This window comes from Mesoplodon mirus (genome assembly GCF_964341445.2).
Source record: "Mesoplodon mirus genome assembly, chromosome: 2".
In the NCBI taxonomy this organism is placed as follows: Eukaryota; Metazoa; Chordata; class Mammalia; order Artiodactyla; family Ziphiidae; genus Mesoplodon; species Mesoplodon mirus.
The window spans coordinates 227,318,565-227,332,691 of NC_138977.1; the positions used below are offsets into that span (position 1 = coordinate 227,318,565).

The following is a 14,127-nucleotide window of genomic DNA, read 5'->3' on the forward strand; positions in this document are numbered from 1 at the left end:
AAGGGGTGGGAAAAAGAGAACAGAGAGGTCTGGAGCTGAACCCCTGTTTCCATATAATGAACTATGACCTATGACCTCATGGCCATCTCCACTGTTGGGGGCCAGAGGAATTTCTCTGCCTGATATCAAACTAAGAAGCAGAGAGAGGTGGGCTGCAGGGTAAGTCTGTTCAAGTGGACGAATAAGGAGAGGGGGTGAAGTCTGCTTTTAAACAAGGTGTCTGTGAAAAAGCAGAACTGCCCCAGGGCCTTGGGACTCCGCTTAAAAGAGGGGTCACCAACCTGGCAGAAATGGCAGCTGCTAGCAGGAAGCCTCAGGAGGATTCAGAGGCTTTCCCTGACCTTCACTGTGTCAACGCAGCTCTTCAGGGACATGTGCAGGGGTCTGGAGGAATCTCACCTGGAAGGACACCACTGGAAAGGAGCTCAGTGCGGTTAAGTCTTGCTCCAATGCGACAGAGCAAGTCCATGGCCAAACCCAAAGTCAGCAGTGGAGAACACCTCCCCTCCTCAGTGGGAGGGGCTGCAAAGTCACGCGACAAAGGGCACACAGGGTCCAGGGAAGGTAAAGAATCGAGGCCATTGATGTAATGGATCACATACGTGTTGGCAAGAATGTGGAAAAGCAGTACTCTCACACTCTATAGGTGAGAGTATAAACTGAAGATATGGTGTTGGAGGCAGTTTGGCAATATCTGTCAGAATTTTAAAATGCATATCCATTGTGAAGAATTTATTCTATAGATATATTTACTAAAATACCAAGAGATATGGAAAAGGAAGTTAAATGCAGGATGGTTTTTAGAAGGAAAAAAGCCCAGATCAAGAAGCAACCTGAAGTTGATAAAGGACTTTTTAAATAAAAATATGATATACAAATAAAATAGAACATGAGTGACCACTGGAAAAAAATGAGACAGATCTTCAGGTGATAACATGGAGTGAAATTCATGATATTTTATTAAGTGAAAACTAGCTAAAGAACAGTGTGTTTACTATTATTTTATTTGTATAAAAATAGAGAATATGCTCTTTGCCGCATCTACTGCGAGAATGAAGACCATTCTCAGCAATCAAACTGTCGACATTCCAGAAAATGTCTACATTACTCTGAAGGGATGCACAGTTATTGTGAAGGGCCCCAGAGGCACCCTGCGGAGGGACTTCAATCACATCAATGTAGAACTCAGTCTCCTTGGGAAGAAAAAGAAGAGGCTCCGGGTTGACAAATGGTGGGGGCATAGGAAGGAACTGGCCACTGTTCGCACTATCTGTAGTCATGTACAGAACAGGATCAAGGGTGTTACACTGGGCTTCCGTTACAAGATGAGGTCTGTGTATGCTCACTTCCCCATCAACGTTGTTATTCAGGAGAATGGTTCTCTTGTTGAAATCCGAAATTTTTTGGGTGAAAAATACATCCGCAGGGTTCGGATGAGGCCAGGTGTTACTTGTTCAGTATCTCAAGCCCAGAAAGATGAGTTGATTCTTGAAGGAAATGACATTGAACTTGTGTCAAATTCAGCTGCTTTGATTCAGCAAGCCACAACAGTTAAAAATAAGGATATCAGAAAATTTTTGGATGGTATCTATGTTTCTGAAAAAGGAACAGTTCAGCAGGCTAATGAATAAGATCTGAGTGATCCAGTTACAGAAACTGCAAGAGGCCAGGCTCATATGTAATATTTTAAAAATGAATAAAAGCTCTTTTGACTTGGGAAAAAAATAGAGAATATGCTTATAGGTATAAAATAAAGTGTTGACAGTGGTTGCCTCTGGAAAATGAGACTCAAGTTCGAGGGTGGATTATGTTTTCATTTTATACCTTTCTATGTTTCTTGATTTTTTAAATCATATGCATGTAATACTTTTCCAATTAAAAATTAATTTTGAAATGGTTCTGTATTTGCTTTCTCAGAAATTCAGGAGACAACATTTCTTGGGACCATGGAATTTTTAATTTGGAAATTCACACATCTTAGGCTATAATGACTCTGTGACTTGGGGTGCTGAATTCAGTCCATCTACACTGAAAAAGAATTGCTTGATGATAAGTAAGCAAAGAAATGGCCCCAAAATTCTTTAAACTCTTCATTTGTAGGTGTTCCATTTATCCAGTTAGCAGGTATAGAATCTTCTCTCAAGCTATGGAACCAAGAATGCATTAAAGAGAAGAAACAGAGGGTCAAGCAGTTCCTTGTTTTCAGTTTTTCTTGCAATTTCTTATTGTGCATCTGTATTACACACACACGGGGTTGCCTGCACAGTACACCATGATACAAAAGATGGTTGTGCTCACTTCCCCACTTCCTTCTCCCCATCTTCTCCTCAGCCACTCCAGACATGCAGCCCTGCCATCAACTCATTGAAATGGCTATTTCATGGTCAACTTGCTCAAGTCAGTTGCAGTTTTTTCTCCTAATTAGACCAGTCTGCAGCAGGCTATGTGGTTATCACTTATTTGTTCTTGAAACATTTTCTTTTTGTTTCCTGGACACCAATGCTCTGTTTTTCTCCTACTTTGTTAGTTTCTCATTCTTGTTCTCCTTTGCTGCCTCTTTCTTGTTGACCAAACGTTGACCTGGTCATTGTTTCTCTTCTCCATCTGTCCTTTTTCTCTGGTTGATCTCATCTAGTCTAATGGCCTTAAGCCTCACACATACGGTGATGTTTTTCAAGGTCGTTTTTGTTTTCTCTGACCTAGACCCATCCTCTGAGATCAGACTTCTTTCTTCAGTTTACTATCCATCATCTCAAACTTAGTATTGTCAAAACATACTACACATTTCCTCAATCTACTTTCCCCTCCTCATATTTTCCGTTTCTCGGTGAATGACAATACCATTCAACCAATTTCTCAGGTCAAAACCCCAGAAAATATCCTTGATTTCTCGTTCTTCTTAACACCCATGGATACACTTGAGCAGTCTTATTTGATTGATTTTCAAAATGTGTCCCAATTCTGGTGGTAGCTAAGTCTCTACTCTGATATCCTTAGTCTTGGTCGCCTGTTAACAGCAGCAGGGTCCCAACTGTCCTACCAGCTTCAGCTTTTGCTCCCTTGCTTCATCCTCCTTACAAAAAAAGGAACTATATATATATGTTTCATGCATGTGTGTATATGTACAACTCTGTATATAATAGTTTCATGCATGTGTGTATATGTACAAGTATGTATATAATAGTTTCATGCATATATGTATATGTACAACTATGTATATAATGGCTTCAAGACTTGGTTAAGATAAGCACACTTTGGCAGAACGGGAGATTACCACACCTACCACACCTTTTCCAAGTCACCTTTCCCGACCTTCCCCATGCCCCTCACGCTGCCTATGCCACAGACAGCACTGCTGCATTATTCTTTATCCCATAAATACAGCAGCCCCTTGTCTTCTGGGAGCCAGATTTGAGATTTGTCCTCCTGTCTTCTCCTTGGCTGCCTTGTGAATAAGCCCTGTCTTCGCTGCAAACCTCGGATGTCTCAGCATTTTGGCTTGCTGTGTTTCTGACAAAGGGAACCTGGCTGGGATAAATCATCCAGCAGACAAAAATCCAAGACACCACTGAGATTTTTACCACAGTTGTCTACACCGTGTGGCTGACAGGGTCTTGGTGCTCCTGCCGGGTGTCAGACCTGAGCCTCTGAGGTGGGAGAGCTGAATTCAGGACATTGGACCACAAGAGAGCTCCTGGGCCCACATATCAATCGGCGAGAGCTCTCCCAGAGATCTCCAGCTCAATGCTAAGACCCAGCTCCACACAATGACCAGCAAGCTCCAGTGCTGGACACCCCATGCCAACCAACTAGCGAGACAGGAACACAACCCACCCATTTGCAGAGAGGCTGCTTAAAATCATACTAAGTTCACAGACACCCCAAAACACACCGGCAGACATGGTCCTGCCCACTAGAAAGACAAGATCTAGCCTCATCCACCAGAACACAGGCACCAGTCCCCTCCACCAGGAAGCCTATGCAAACCACTGAACCAACCTTACCCACTGGGGGCAGACACCAAAAACATGGAAATGACAAACCTGCAGCCAGCAAAAAAGGAGGAAACCCCAAACACAGTAAGTTAACCAAAATGGGAACACAGAGAAATATGCAGCAGATGAAGGAGCAAGGTAAAAACCCACCAGACCAAACAAATGAAGAGGAAATAGGCAGTCTACCTGAAAAAGAATTCAGAGTAATGATAGTAAAGTGATCCAAAATCTTGGAAATAGAATGGAGAAAATACAAGAAACTCTTAGCAAGGACCTAGAAGAATGAAAGAGCAAACAAATAATGATGAACAACACAATAAATGAAATTAAAAATTCTCTAGAAGGAATCAATAGCAGAATAACTGAGGCAGAAGAATGGATAAGTGACCTGGAAGATAAAATAGTGGAAATAACTACAACAGAGCAGAATAAAGAAAAAAGAATGAAAACAATTGAGGACAGGCTCAGAGACCTCTGGGACAACATTAAACACACCAACATTCGAATTATAGGGGTCCCAGAAGAAGAAGAGAAAAAGAAAAAGAAAGAGACTGAGAAAATATTTGAAGTGATTATAGTTGAAAACTTCCTTAGTATGGGAAAGGAAATAGTTAATCAAGTCCAGGACGCGCAGAGAGTTCCATACAAGATAAATCCAAGGAAAAACATGCCAAGACACATATTAATCAAACTATCACAAATTAAATACAAAGAAAAAATATTAAAAGCAGCAAGGGAAAAGCAACAAAAACATCCAAGGGAATCCCCATAAGGTTAACAGCTGATCTTTCAGCAGAAACTCTGCAAGCCAGAAGGGAGTGGCAGGACACATTTAAAGTGATGAAAGGGAAAAACCTACAACCAACATTACTCTACCCAGTAAGGATCTCATTCAGATTCAACAGAGAAATTAAAACCTTTACAGACAAGCAAAAGCTAAGAGAATTCCATACCACCAAGCCAGCTTTACAACAAAGGCTAAAGGAACTTCTCTAGGCAGGAAACACAAGAGAAGGAAAAGACCTACAATAATAAACCCCAAACAATTAAGAAAATGGTAATAGGAACATACATATTGATCATTACCTTAAATGTAAATGGATTAAATGCTCCAACTAAAAGCCATAGATTGGCTGAATGGATTAAATAAACAAGACCCATATATATGCTGTCTATAAGAAACTAACTTCAGGCCTAGGGACACATACAGACTAAAAGTGAGGGGATGGAAAAAGATATTCCATGCAAATGGAAATAAAAAGGAAGCTGGAGTAGCAATTCTCATATCAGACAAAATAGACTTTAAGATAAAGACTATTACAAGAGACAAAGAAGGACACTACATAATGATCAAGGGATCAATCCAAGAAGAAGATATAACAATTGAAATTTTTATGCACCCAACATAGGAGCACCTCAATACGTAAGGCTAACAGCCATACAAGGGGAAATCAACAGAACACAATAATAGTAGGAGACTTTAACACCCCACTTTCACTAATGGACAGATCATCCAAAATGAAAATAAATAAGGAAACATAAGCGTTAAATGATATATCAAACAAGATGGACTTAATTGATAGTTATAGGACATTCCATCCAAAAACAACAGAATATATTTTCTTCTCAAGTGCTCATGGAACATTCTCCAGAATAGATCATAACTTGGGTCAAAAATCAAGCTTAGTAAATTTAAGAAAATTGAAATCATATCAAGTATCTTTTCTGACCACAAAACTATGAGACTAGATATCAATTACAGGGAAAAAAAACTGTAAAAGTATACAAACACATGGAGGCTAAACACTACACTACTATATAACCAAGAGATCATTGAAGAAATCAAAGAGAAAATTAAAAAATACCCAGAAAACACAACGACCCAAAACCTATGGGATGCAGCAAAAGAAGTTCGAAGAGGGAAGTTTATAGCAATACAATCCTACCTCAAGAAACAAGAAAGATCTCAAATAAACAACCTAACCTTACACCTAAAGCAATTAGAGAAAGAAGAACAAAAAAACCCAAGGTTAGCAGAAGGAAAGAAATCATAAAGATCAGATCAGAAATAACTGAAAAAGAAATGAAGCAAACGATAGCAAAGATCAATTAAACTAAAAGCTGGTTCTTGGAGAAGATAAACAAAATTGATAAACCATTAGCCAGACTCATCAAGAAAAAAAAGGGAGAAGACTCAAATCAACAGAATTAGAAATGAAAAAAGAGAAGTAACAACTGACACTGCAGAAATGCAAAGGATCATGAGAGATTACTACAAGCATGTATATGCCAATAAAATGGACAAATCTGGAAGAACTGGACTAATTCTTAGAAAAGCAAAACCTTTTGAGACTTAACCAGGAAGAAATAGAAAATATAAACAGACCAATCACAAGCATTGAAATTGACACTGTGATTAAAAATCTTCCAACAAACAAAAGCCCAGGACAAGACGGCTTCACAGGTGAATTCTATCAAACAGTTAGAGAAGAGCTAACACTTATCCTTCTCAAACTCTTCCAAAACATAGCAGAGGGAGGAACACTCCTAAACTCATTCTACGAGGCCACCATCAACCTGATACCAAAACCAGACAAAGATGTCACAAAAAGAGTAAGCTACAGGCCAATATAACTGATGAACTCAGATGCAAAAATCTTTAACAAAATACTAGCAAACAGAATCCAGCAGCACATTAAAAGGATCATACACCATGATCAAGTGGGGTTTATCCCAGGAATGCAAGGATTCTTCAATATATGCAAATTAATCAACGTGATACACCATATTAACAAATTGAAGGAGAAAAACCATATAATCATCTCAATAGATGCAGAAAAAATGTTTGACAAAATTCAACACCCATTTATGATTAAAAAACCCTGCAGAAAGTAGGCATAGAGGGAACTTACCTCAACATAATAAAGGCCATATATGACAAACACGCAGCCAACATTGTTCTTATGGTGAAAAACTGAAACCATTTCCACTGAGATCAGGAATAAGACAAGGTTGTCCACTCTCACCACTATTATTCAACATAATTTTGGAAGTCCTAGCCATGGCAATCAGAGAAGAAAAAGACATAGAAGGAATCCAAATTGGAAAAGAAGGAGTAAAGCTGTCACTGTTTGCAGATGACATGATACTATACATAGAGAATCCTAAAGATGCTACCAGAAAACTACTAGAGATAGTCAATGAATTTGGTAAAGTAGCAGTATGCCAAATTAATGCACAGAAATCTCTTGCATTCCTATATACTAACGATGAAAAGTCTGAAAGAGAAATTAAGGAAACACTTCCATTTACCACTACAACAAAAGAATAAAATACCTAGGAATAAACCTACCTAAGGAGACAAAAGACCTGTATGCAGAAAACTGATGAAAGAAATTAAAGATGATACAAAGAGATGGAGAAATATACCATTTTCTTGGATTGGAAGAATCAATGTTGTGAAAATGACTCTACTACCCAAAGGAATCTACAGATTCAAATCAATCCCTATTAAACTACCAAAGGCATTTTTCACAGAACTAGAACAAAAACTTTCACAATTTGTATGGAAACACCAAAGACCCTGAATACCCAAAGCAATCTTGAGAAAGACAAACAGAGCTGGAGGAATCAGGCTCCCAGACTTCAGACCTACTACAAAGGTACAGTACTCAAGACAGTAGGGTACTGGCACAAAAACAGAAATATAGATCAATGGAACAGGATAGAAAGCCCAGAGATAAACCCATGCACATATGGTCACCTTATCTTTGATAAAGGAGGCAAGAATATACAACGGAGAAAAGACAGCCTCTTCAGTGAGTGGTGCTGGAAAAACTGGACAGCTACATGTAAAAGAATGAAATTAGAACATTCCCTAACACCATACACAAAAATAAACTCAAAATGGATTAAAGATCTAAATATAAGGCCATACACTATAAAACTCTTAGGGGACACTCTGACACAAATCACAGCAAGATCCTTTGTGACCCACCTCCTAGAGAAATGGAAATAAAAACGAAAATAAACAAATGAGACCTAATGAAACTTAAAAGCTTTTGCACAGCAAAGGAAACCATAAACAAGACCAAAAGACAACCCTCAGAATGGGAGAAATATTTGCAAATGAAGCAACTGACAAAGGGTTAATCTCCAAAATATACAAGCAGCTCATGCAGCTCAATAGCAAAAAAACAAACAGCCCAATCCAAAAATGGGCAGAAGACCTAAATAGACATTTCTCCAAAGAAGATATACAGATTGCCAACAAACACATGAAAGGATGCTCAACATCGGTAATCATTAGAGAAATGAAAATCAAAACTGCAATGAGGTATCACCTCACACAGGACAGAATGGCCATCATCAAAATATCTACAAACAGTAAATGCTGGAGAGGGTGTGGAGAAAGCGTACCCTCTTGCACTGTTGGTGGGAATGTAAATTGATACAGCCACTATGGAGAACAGTATCGAGGTTCCTTAAGAAACTACAAATAGAACTACCATATGACCCAGCAATCCCACTACTGGACATATACCATGAGAAAACCATAATTCAACAAGAGTCATGTACAACAATGTTCATTGCAACACTATTTACAATAGCCAGGACATGGAAGCAACCTAAGTGTCCATTGACAGATGAATGGATAAAGAAGATGTGGCACATTTATACAATGGAATATTACTCAGCCATAAAAAGAAATGAAATTGAGTTATTTGTAGTGAGGTGGATGAACCTAGAGTCTGTCATACAGAGTGAAGTAAGTCATAAAGAGAAAAAACAAATACCATATGCTCACACATATATATAGAATCTAAAATAAAGTTTCTTAAGAACCTAGTGGTAGGACAGGAATAAAGACGCAGATGTGGAGAATGGACTTGAGAACTGGGGGAGGGGGAAGGGTAAGCTGAGACAAAGTGAAAGAGTGGCATTGACATATATACACTACCAAATGTAAATTAGATAGCTAGTGGGAAGCAGCTGCATAAAACAGGGAGATCAGCTCGGTCCTTTTTGAGCACCTAGAGGGGTGGGATAGGTAGTGTGGGAGGGAGATGCAAGAGGGAGGGGATATGGGGATATATGTATATGTATAGCTGATTCACTTTGTTATACAGCAGCACCTAACACAACAATGTAAAGCAATTATACCTCAGTAAAGACATCCCAAAAAAATAAATAAATAAATAAACACACTTTGCCCTATCCCTCACAATGATTACAATGGAAAACTCTATAAAGAATGAATAAAGCAAGTATCTGAGGAATGTAAAACATTTTTTTTAAAAAAAGCAGGCAGAATCAGGAGGGAAATCAATGAGTTGAACTTGCAATGACTAATTGATAATGAGGTCCCTGTCTTGTTGTTTTAATTATTCTCAACTATATTTTGTCTATAAGAAATCTACTTTAACTATAATTTTATAGATATGTTAAAAATCAAATGATGGAAAAATATATACGTGGCAAATACAGATCAAAGGTAAGTTGGAGTGGTTTTTATTAATATCACACAAAATATTTTCTAGAAAAATAGAAATTACTAGAAATAAAAAGGGACATTACATAAGTATAAAAGGGTTAATTCTCAAATGAGATGTAATAATCCTAGAAGTGCATGTACCTAACATGAACCAAAACTGATATAAATTGTAAGATAAAGAGACAAATCCACAATTACAGTGGGAGAGGTCAACACTCTCTTCTCAGTAATCAGTAGAAAAAGTAGGTAGTAATTCAGCAAGGATAGAGAAGACTTCCATAGCACTGTCAATCAACTTGACCAAATTAAAATTTATAACACACTCCACCCAGCAAGAGCAGCATATACATTCTTTTCAAGGGCATATGAAACATTCTCCAAGAAAGACCATATTCTGGTCACAAAACAAATGATAACAAATGTAAAAGAATTGAAATCATACAAAATATGTTCTCTGACCACAATGGAATCATACTAGAAATTAATAACAGAAAAATATTTGGAAAATGATCAGATATTTGGAAATTAGACAACACATTACTAAAATTCCATGGTCAAAGAAGTCTCAAGAATAATCTGAAAAAACCTTAAACTGAATAAAAATAAAAATACATTGTATCAGAATTTGTGGCATGCAGCTAAAGCAGTGCTTAGAGTAATGTATGTAACAGTAAGAAATTATATTAGAGAATAAGAAAGGTCTCAAATCAGTAATCCAATTTTCCACCTTAAAAACTTGAAAAGAACAACACACTAAGCCCAAGCAAGCAGAAGGAAAGAAATAATAAAATAAAAAAACAGAGGGAACATTTGTTAAAACTGACCCCATGTCAGACCATAATTCTAGCCTTAGAAAATTTCAAGGGATTGTAATCAGACGGCATTCTGTAAACACACTTAAATTACACTAGAAACTGGAAACAAATAGACACCTAGAAAACTCCTTATATTTGAAATATTTTTTAAAGTCATTTCAAAACAATTTATGAACAAAGAAAAAAATTTAAAGGAAATTAGAAAATGTTTAGAATAAAGTATAACAAATATACTACTTATATAAAAACATGAGATATATCAAGAGAAATTTAAATCCTTTGATGCATATATTAGTTGATGCATATATTAAAAATAATGAAAGACAAAATTAATGAGCTATATTCTTAAAATCATAGAATAACAGCAGAATTAATAAAGATTAATAAAAAATAAGGAGGCACAATGAAAAATTAGGAATGAAAATGGGACATAGCTCTGGATACTGCAGAAATTATACAAGGAATAAAAATAATATTATTAAAATTTTGTTAAAAAATGGAAAAATTAGACAAAAGGAATGCACTTCTAGAAAAACACAACTTATTAAAACACACACACACACATGCCTAAATAGTCCTATGATCATTAAGGAAATTAAACCAGTGCTTTAAAATTTTCCCAAATGGAAAATGCCAAGCCCAGATACCTATCCAAATGAGTTTTACTAAGTGAAGGGAAAAGAAAATTTCATTTTATCCCCAAAACTCCATAGAAGAAGAATAAGGGGGAGAAGGAAGAGGAGGAGGAAAAGGAGAAGGGGAAAAAAAACAATTCTCCTCAGCTTATCTCTATGACACCTTAATATAAAGCCAGACAAACATAATAATAGAAAGGAAAATTAAATGTTCAATCTCCTTCATGAACACAGAAACAAAAATCTTAAACAAAAATATAAGCAAATAGGATCCAGCATTATAATAAAAGTTAATATATTATAAACAACTTGGATGTGTATGGGAAATGCAATTTTGCTTTAATAGGAGAAAATCAAATGACATCCTCTAATGTATAGATTCACAGTGAAGGAAGAGCTTTTAATAATGCTTTAATGGAATATCAATGTATTATAAAATCTGTTATTAAACTAAGAGTTTTTTTATCCTTGCCTTATAAAAGGCATATAAAATTTATAGTAAACATAATAGAAATTTAAAACTATTGTCTTTAATACTAGGAACAAGAGAAAGATGCTTGCTGCTTAATGTCTACACCACTGTAGGTCCTAGCTATTACACCAAGACCAATGAAGGAAAGAAAAGGTGACAGTACTGGAAAGAGAGAAGTGATATGGTTATGAGCTGCCAATGAGATGATTATCTACATAGAAAATCCAAATATATATATATTTGTGTGTATATATATATAACACAAAAGTTTGTTATATATAACATACTTTTATATGACAAAAACAATTAAGAAATATAATTTTTTAAATAGTATTTTCATTAGCAAAAAATTACATAAAGCTTCTTCTTTTATGGGAATAACTATACACCTTCATACATGACATCAAAAAACTTAAATGGAGAAGTATAGCAGGTGCTTTTATGGAAAGACTAAATAAGATAAATACATGAACTGTTCTTCAAAGCAATTCCAAAAACATGGCAGTAGGTTGTTTTATTTTATTTTTTTTTAGAGAACTTGACAAGTATAAATATACGAAAAAAAATCCAAGAATAGCCATGAAACTTCTGCAGAAGGAAAAGATGAGTAGGAGGTGTTGAGACTTGTCCTTTCAGATTTCTATCTTAAAAGAAAGTGTCAGAAAGTAAGATGATGTGGTACTGTCATGAACCTAGACAAATAGCCAAAATAGACAAAAGAGAATAGAAACGGACACCCAGAAATATGGAAACTAGACTCATGACAGGGTGGGCATCTTAGATCAGTGAAGAAAGAGGGACCATTCAGTAAAAAAAAAAAACATCATAGGCTAATTTTTGTTTTCATAGAAAAGAATGAAACTTGATCCTTGCCTCACGGCCTACTCAAAAATCAACTCCATGTGGCTTTAAGACTTCATGATAGCCCCCTTGTCTTCTAAAAGTTGTTTTCTTTTTTCTTTTTTTTTACATTTATGATCTAGAGGTAGAAAGCGATTTAAGAAATATAAAAGCCACAAAATACATATTACATAAAGGAAAAAAAATACATCTGACTGTATTTCATTAGGAACTTTAATTCACCAAAACACAGAAATAATGTGAAAGTTCAAGCCATAAACTAGGAAAAGATACAACGCCTATAACTGAATAAAAGGATTTATATCTATAGAAGGATTCCTGCAGATCAATAAGGAAAAGACAGCCGACACAATAGCAAAGTGTGGAAAAGACATGAGATGGCATTTTCCTGAAATGGAAACACACATGGAAATCAAAGATGTGAAATAAAAGTCAACTTCATTAGAAATCAGAAAAATGCGGATGCAAACATCTCAATGAGGTATTTTCCGTCCACTAGTTGGACAAAAATTTGGAAGTTTGATAATACCTAATGTTGGTAGCCACTCCTTTGGAAAATGATTTGGCATAATTTTGTGAAAGTGAATATTTGATAAAATAATTTCATACTTAAATATACAACAGAACCTTTTGCACATATATGCTGGGAGGCATGTATGTGAATATTCATGGAAGTCTTGTTCATACAAGCAAAACCAGAAATCACCCTAAGTTCATCAGTGAGAAAATAGGTGAAGAAATTGTCTTAAATTGGACAACTGTCTTAAGATGGACAATTATAAAGCAGTGGAAAAGCAGCTACATGCAACAGTATGAGTAAATCCTAGAAATATAATAAGTAAAAAATAATTCTAAAACAATACATAGAATATAATGTGATTTTATAAGGTTCAGAAACAAAAAAAAACTTAAACAGTATATTGTATAGGCATACATACATCTATGGTATAACTAAATAAACAACAAAGAAAGGAAAAGGAGTACTAGATACAAGGAGGATGTAATTTCTGGGTTTAAGGGAACTGGGACAGAGAAGGTATATAGCAGGAGCAAAGATTTTCGTTTAATTTTGGTGTGCTTTCATAAATTATGATTATGCTTCATGTTTTACAAAGAGTCTATTTGTCAAGTATTGCATATGAAAATGTAAAAAGAAATGCAGACTATGTCATTCTGGATTATTATTAAAAATGTGCTCTACATTCAGTGCTGAGCTTCCTGTTGGCCAAAGCAAAGAAGTAAGTAAGCTCAGTTCAGGAGTTACTTTGTGAAGCTGAAATTATACCAGTTGTTCAGGAGAAAGAGTGTCTGCCAGTCAGTAACGACTGAGTAATTGTTGAATGAATGTATTTCCTCTCAAAAGAAAACATAGTTTAATAGGAATAGATTAACGCAGATTTTTTTTCAGCTTCTCCCTAACACATGAATTTCACAGCAAGTCCTCATGCTCTTTTCCCCTCTATTTCACTTTATCCAAAGTCACAAACAGTGGTCAGTGATTCCAGAATGGACCCTGTCCTAGAATGTGTTCGTGAACACTGGACACATCTGGCCTCCTCCCTTTACTTTCACAGCTGTCAGTCACTGAATGCCATCTCCCAATTATTGTCTGGTTTCTGCTAATATTTGCCACAAAAATGTTTGTTTGAATGTATCTTTTCAAAGTAGTGTTTGTATTCTGGATTAGTCATTGCTTGGGTAAAGATTTGTATAATCAGCTTATTTTAAGATTAATTCATGAAAAAAAACCTCTGAAATTCCTGTTATCGCTTAATTTGTATAAAGATATTTACTATATATTTTAACAGTGCAATTAAGATTAATATGGGTTCTAAAACCATAAGGTCAAGTAAAC

General features: G+C 36.0%; 1 protein-coding gene across 1 annotated transcript; it reads left to right on the top strand.

Moving 5' to 3' along the window:
- The first annotated feature begins 1,034 nt into the window (after nt 1-1,034).
- Nucleotides 1,035-1,719, top strand: LOC309793766 (large ribosomal subunit protein uL6-like). Its single transcript, XM_082604508.1, has one exon. The coding sequence runs from the start codon at nt 1,053-1,055 to the stop codon at nt 1,629-1,631; it is 579 nt and encodes a 192-aa protein (XP_082460634.1). The 5' UTR covers nt 1,035-1,052; the 3' UTR covers nt 1,632-1,719.
- The last annotated feature ends 12,408 nt before the right edge of the window (nt 1,720-14,127 follow it).

Excerpts from the sequence above, each read along its gene's own strand:
- LOC309793766 (XM_082604508.1), top strand. The coding sequence starts at position 1,053 with ATGAAGACCATTCTCAGCAATCAAACTGTCGACATTCCAGAAAATGTC.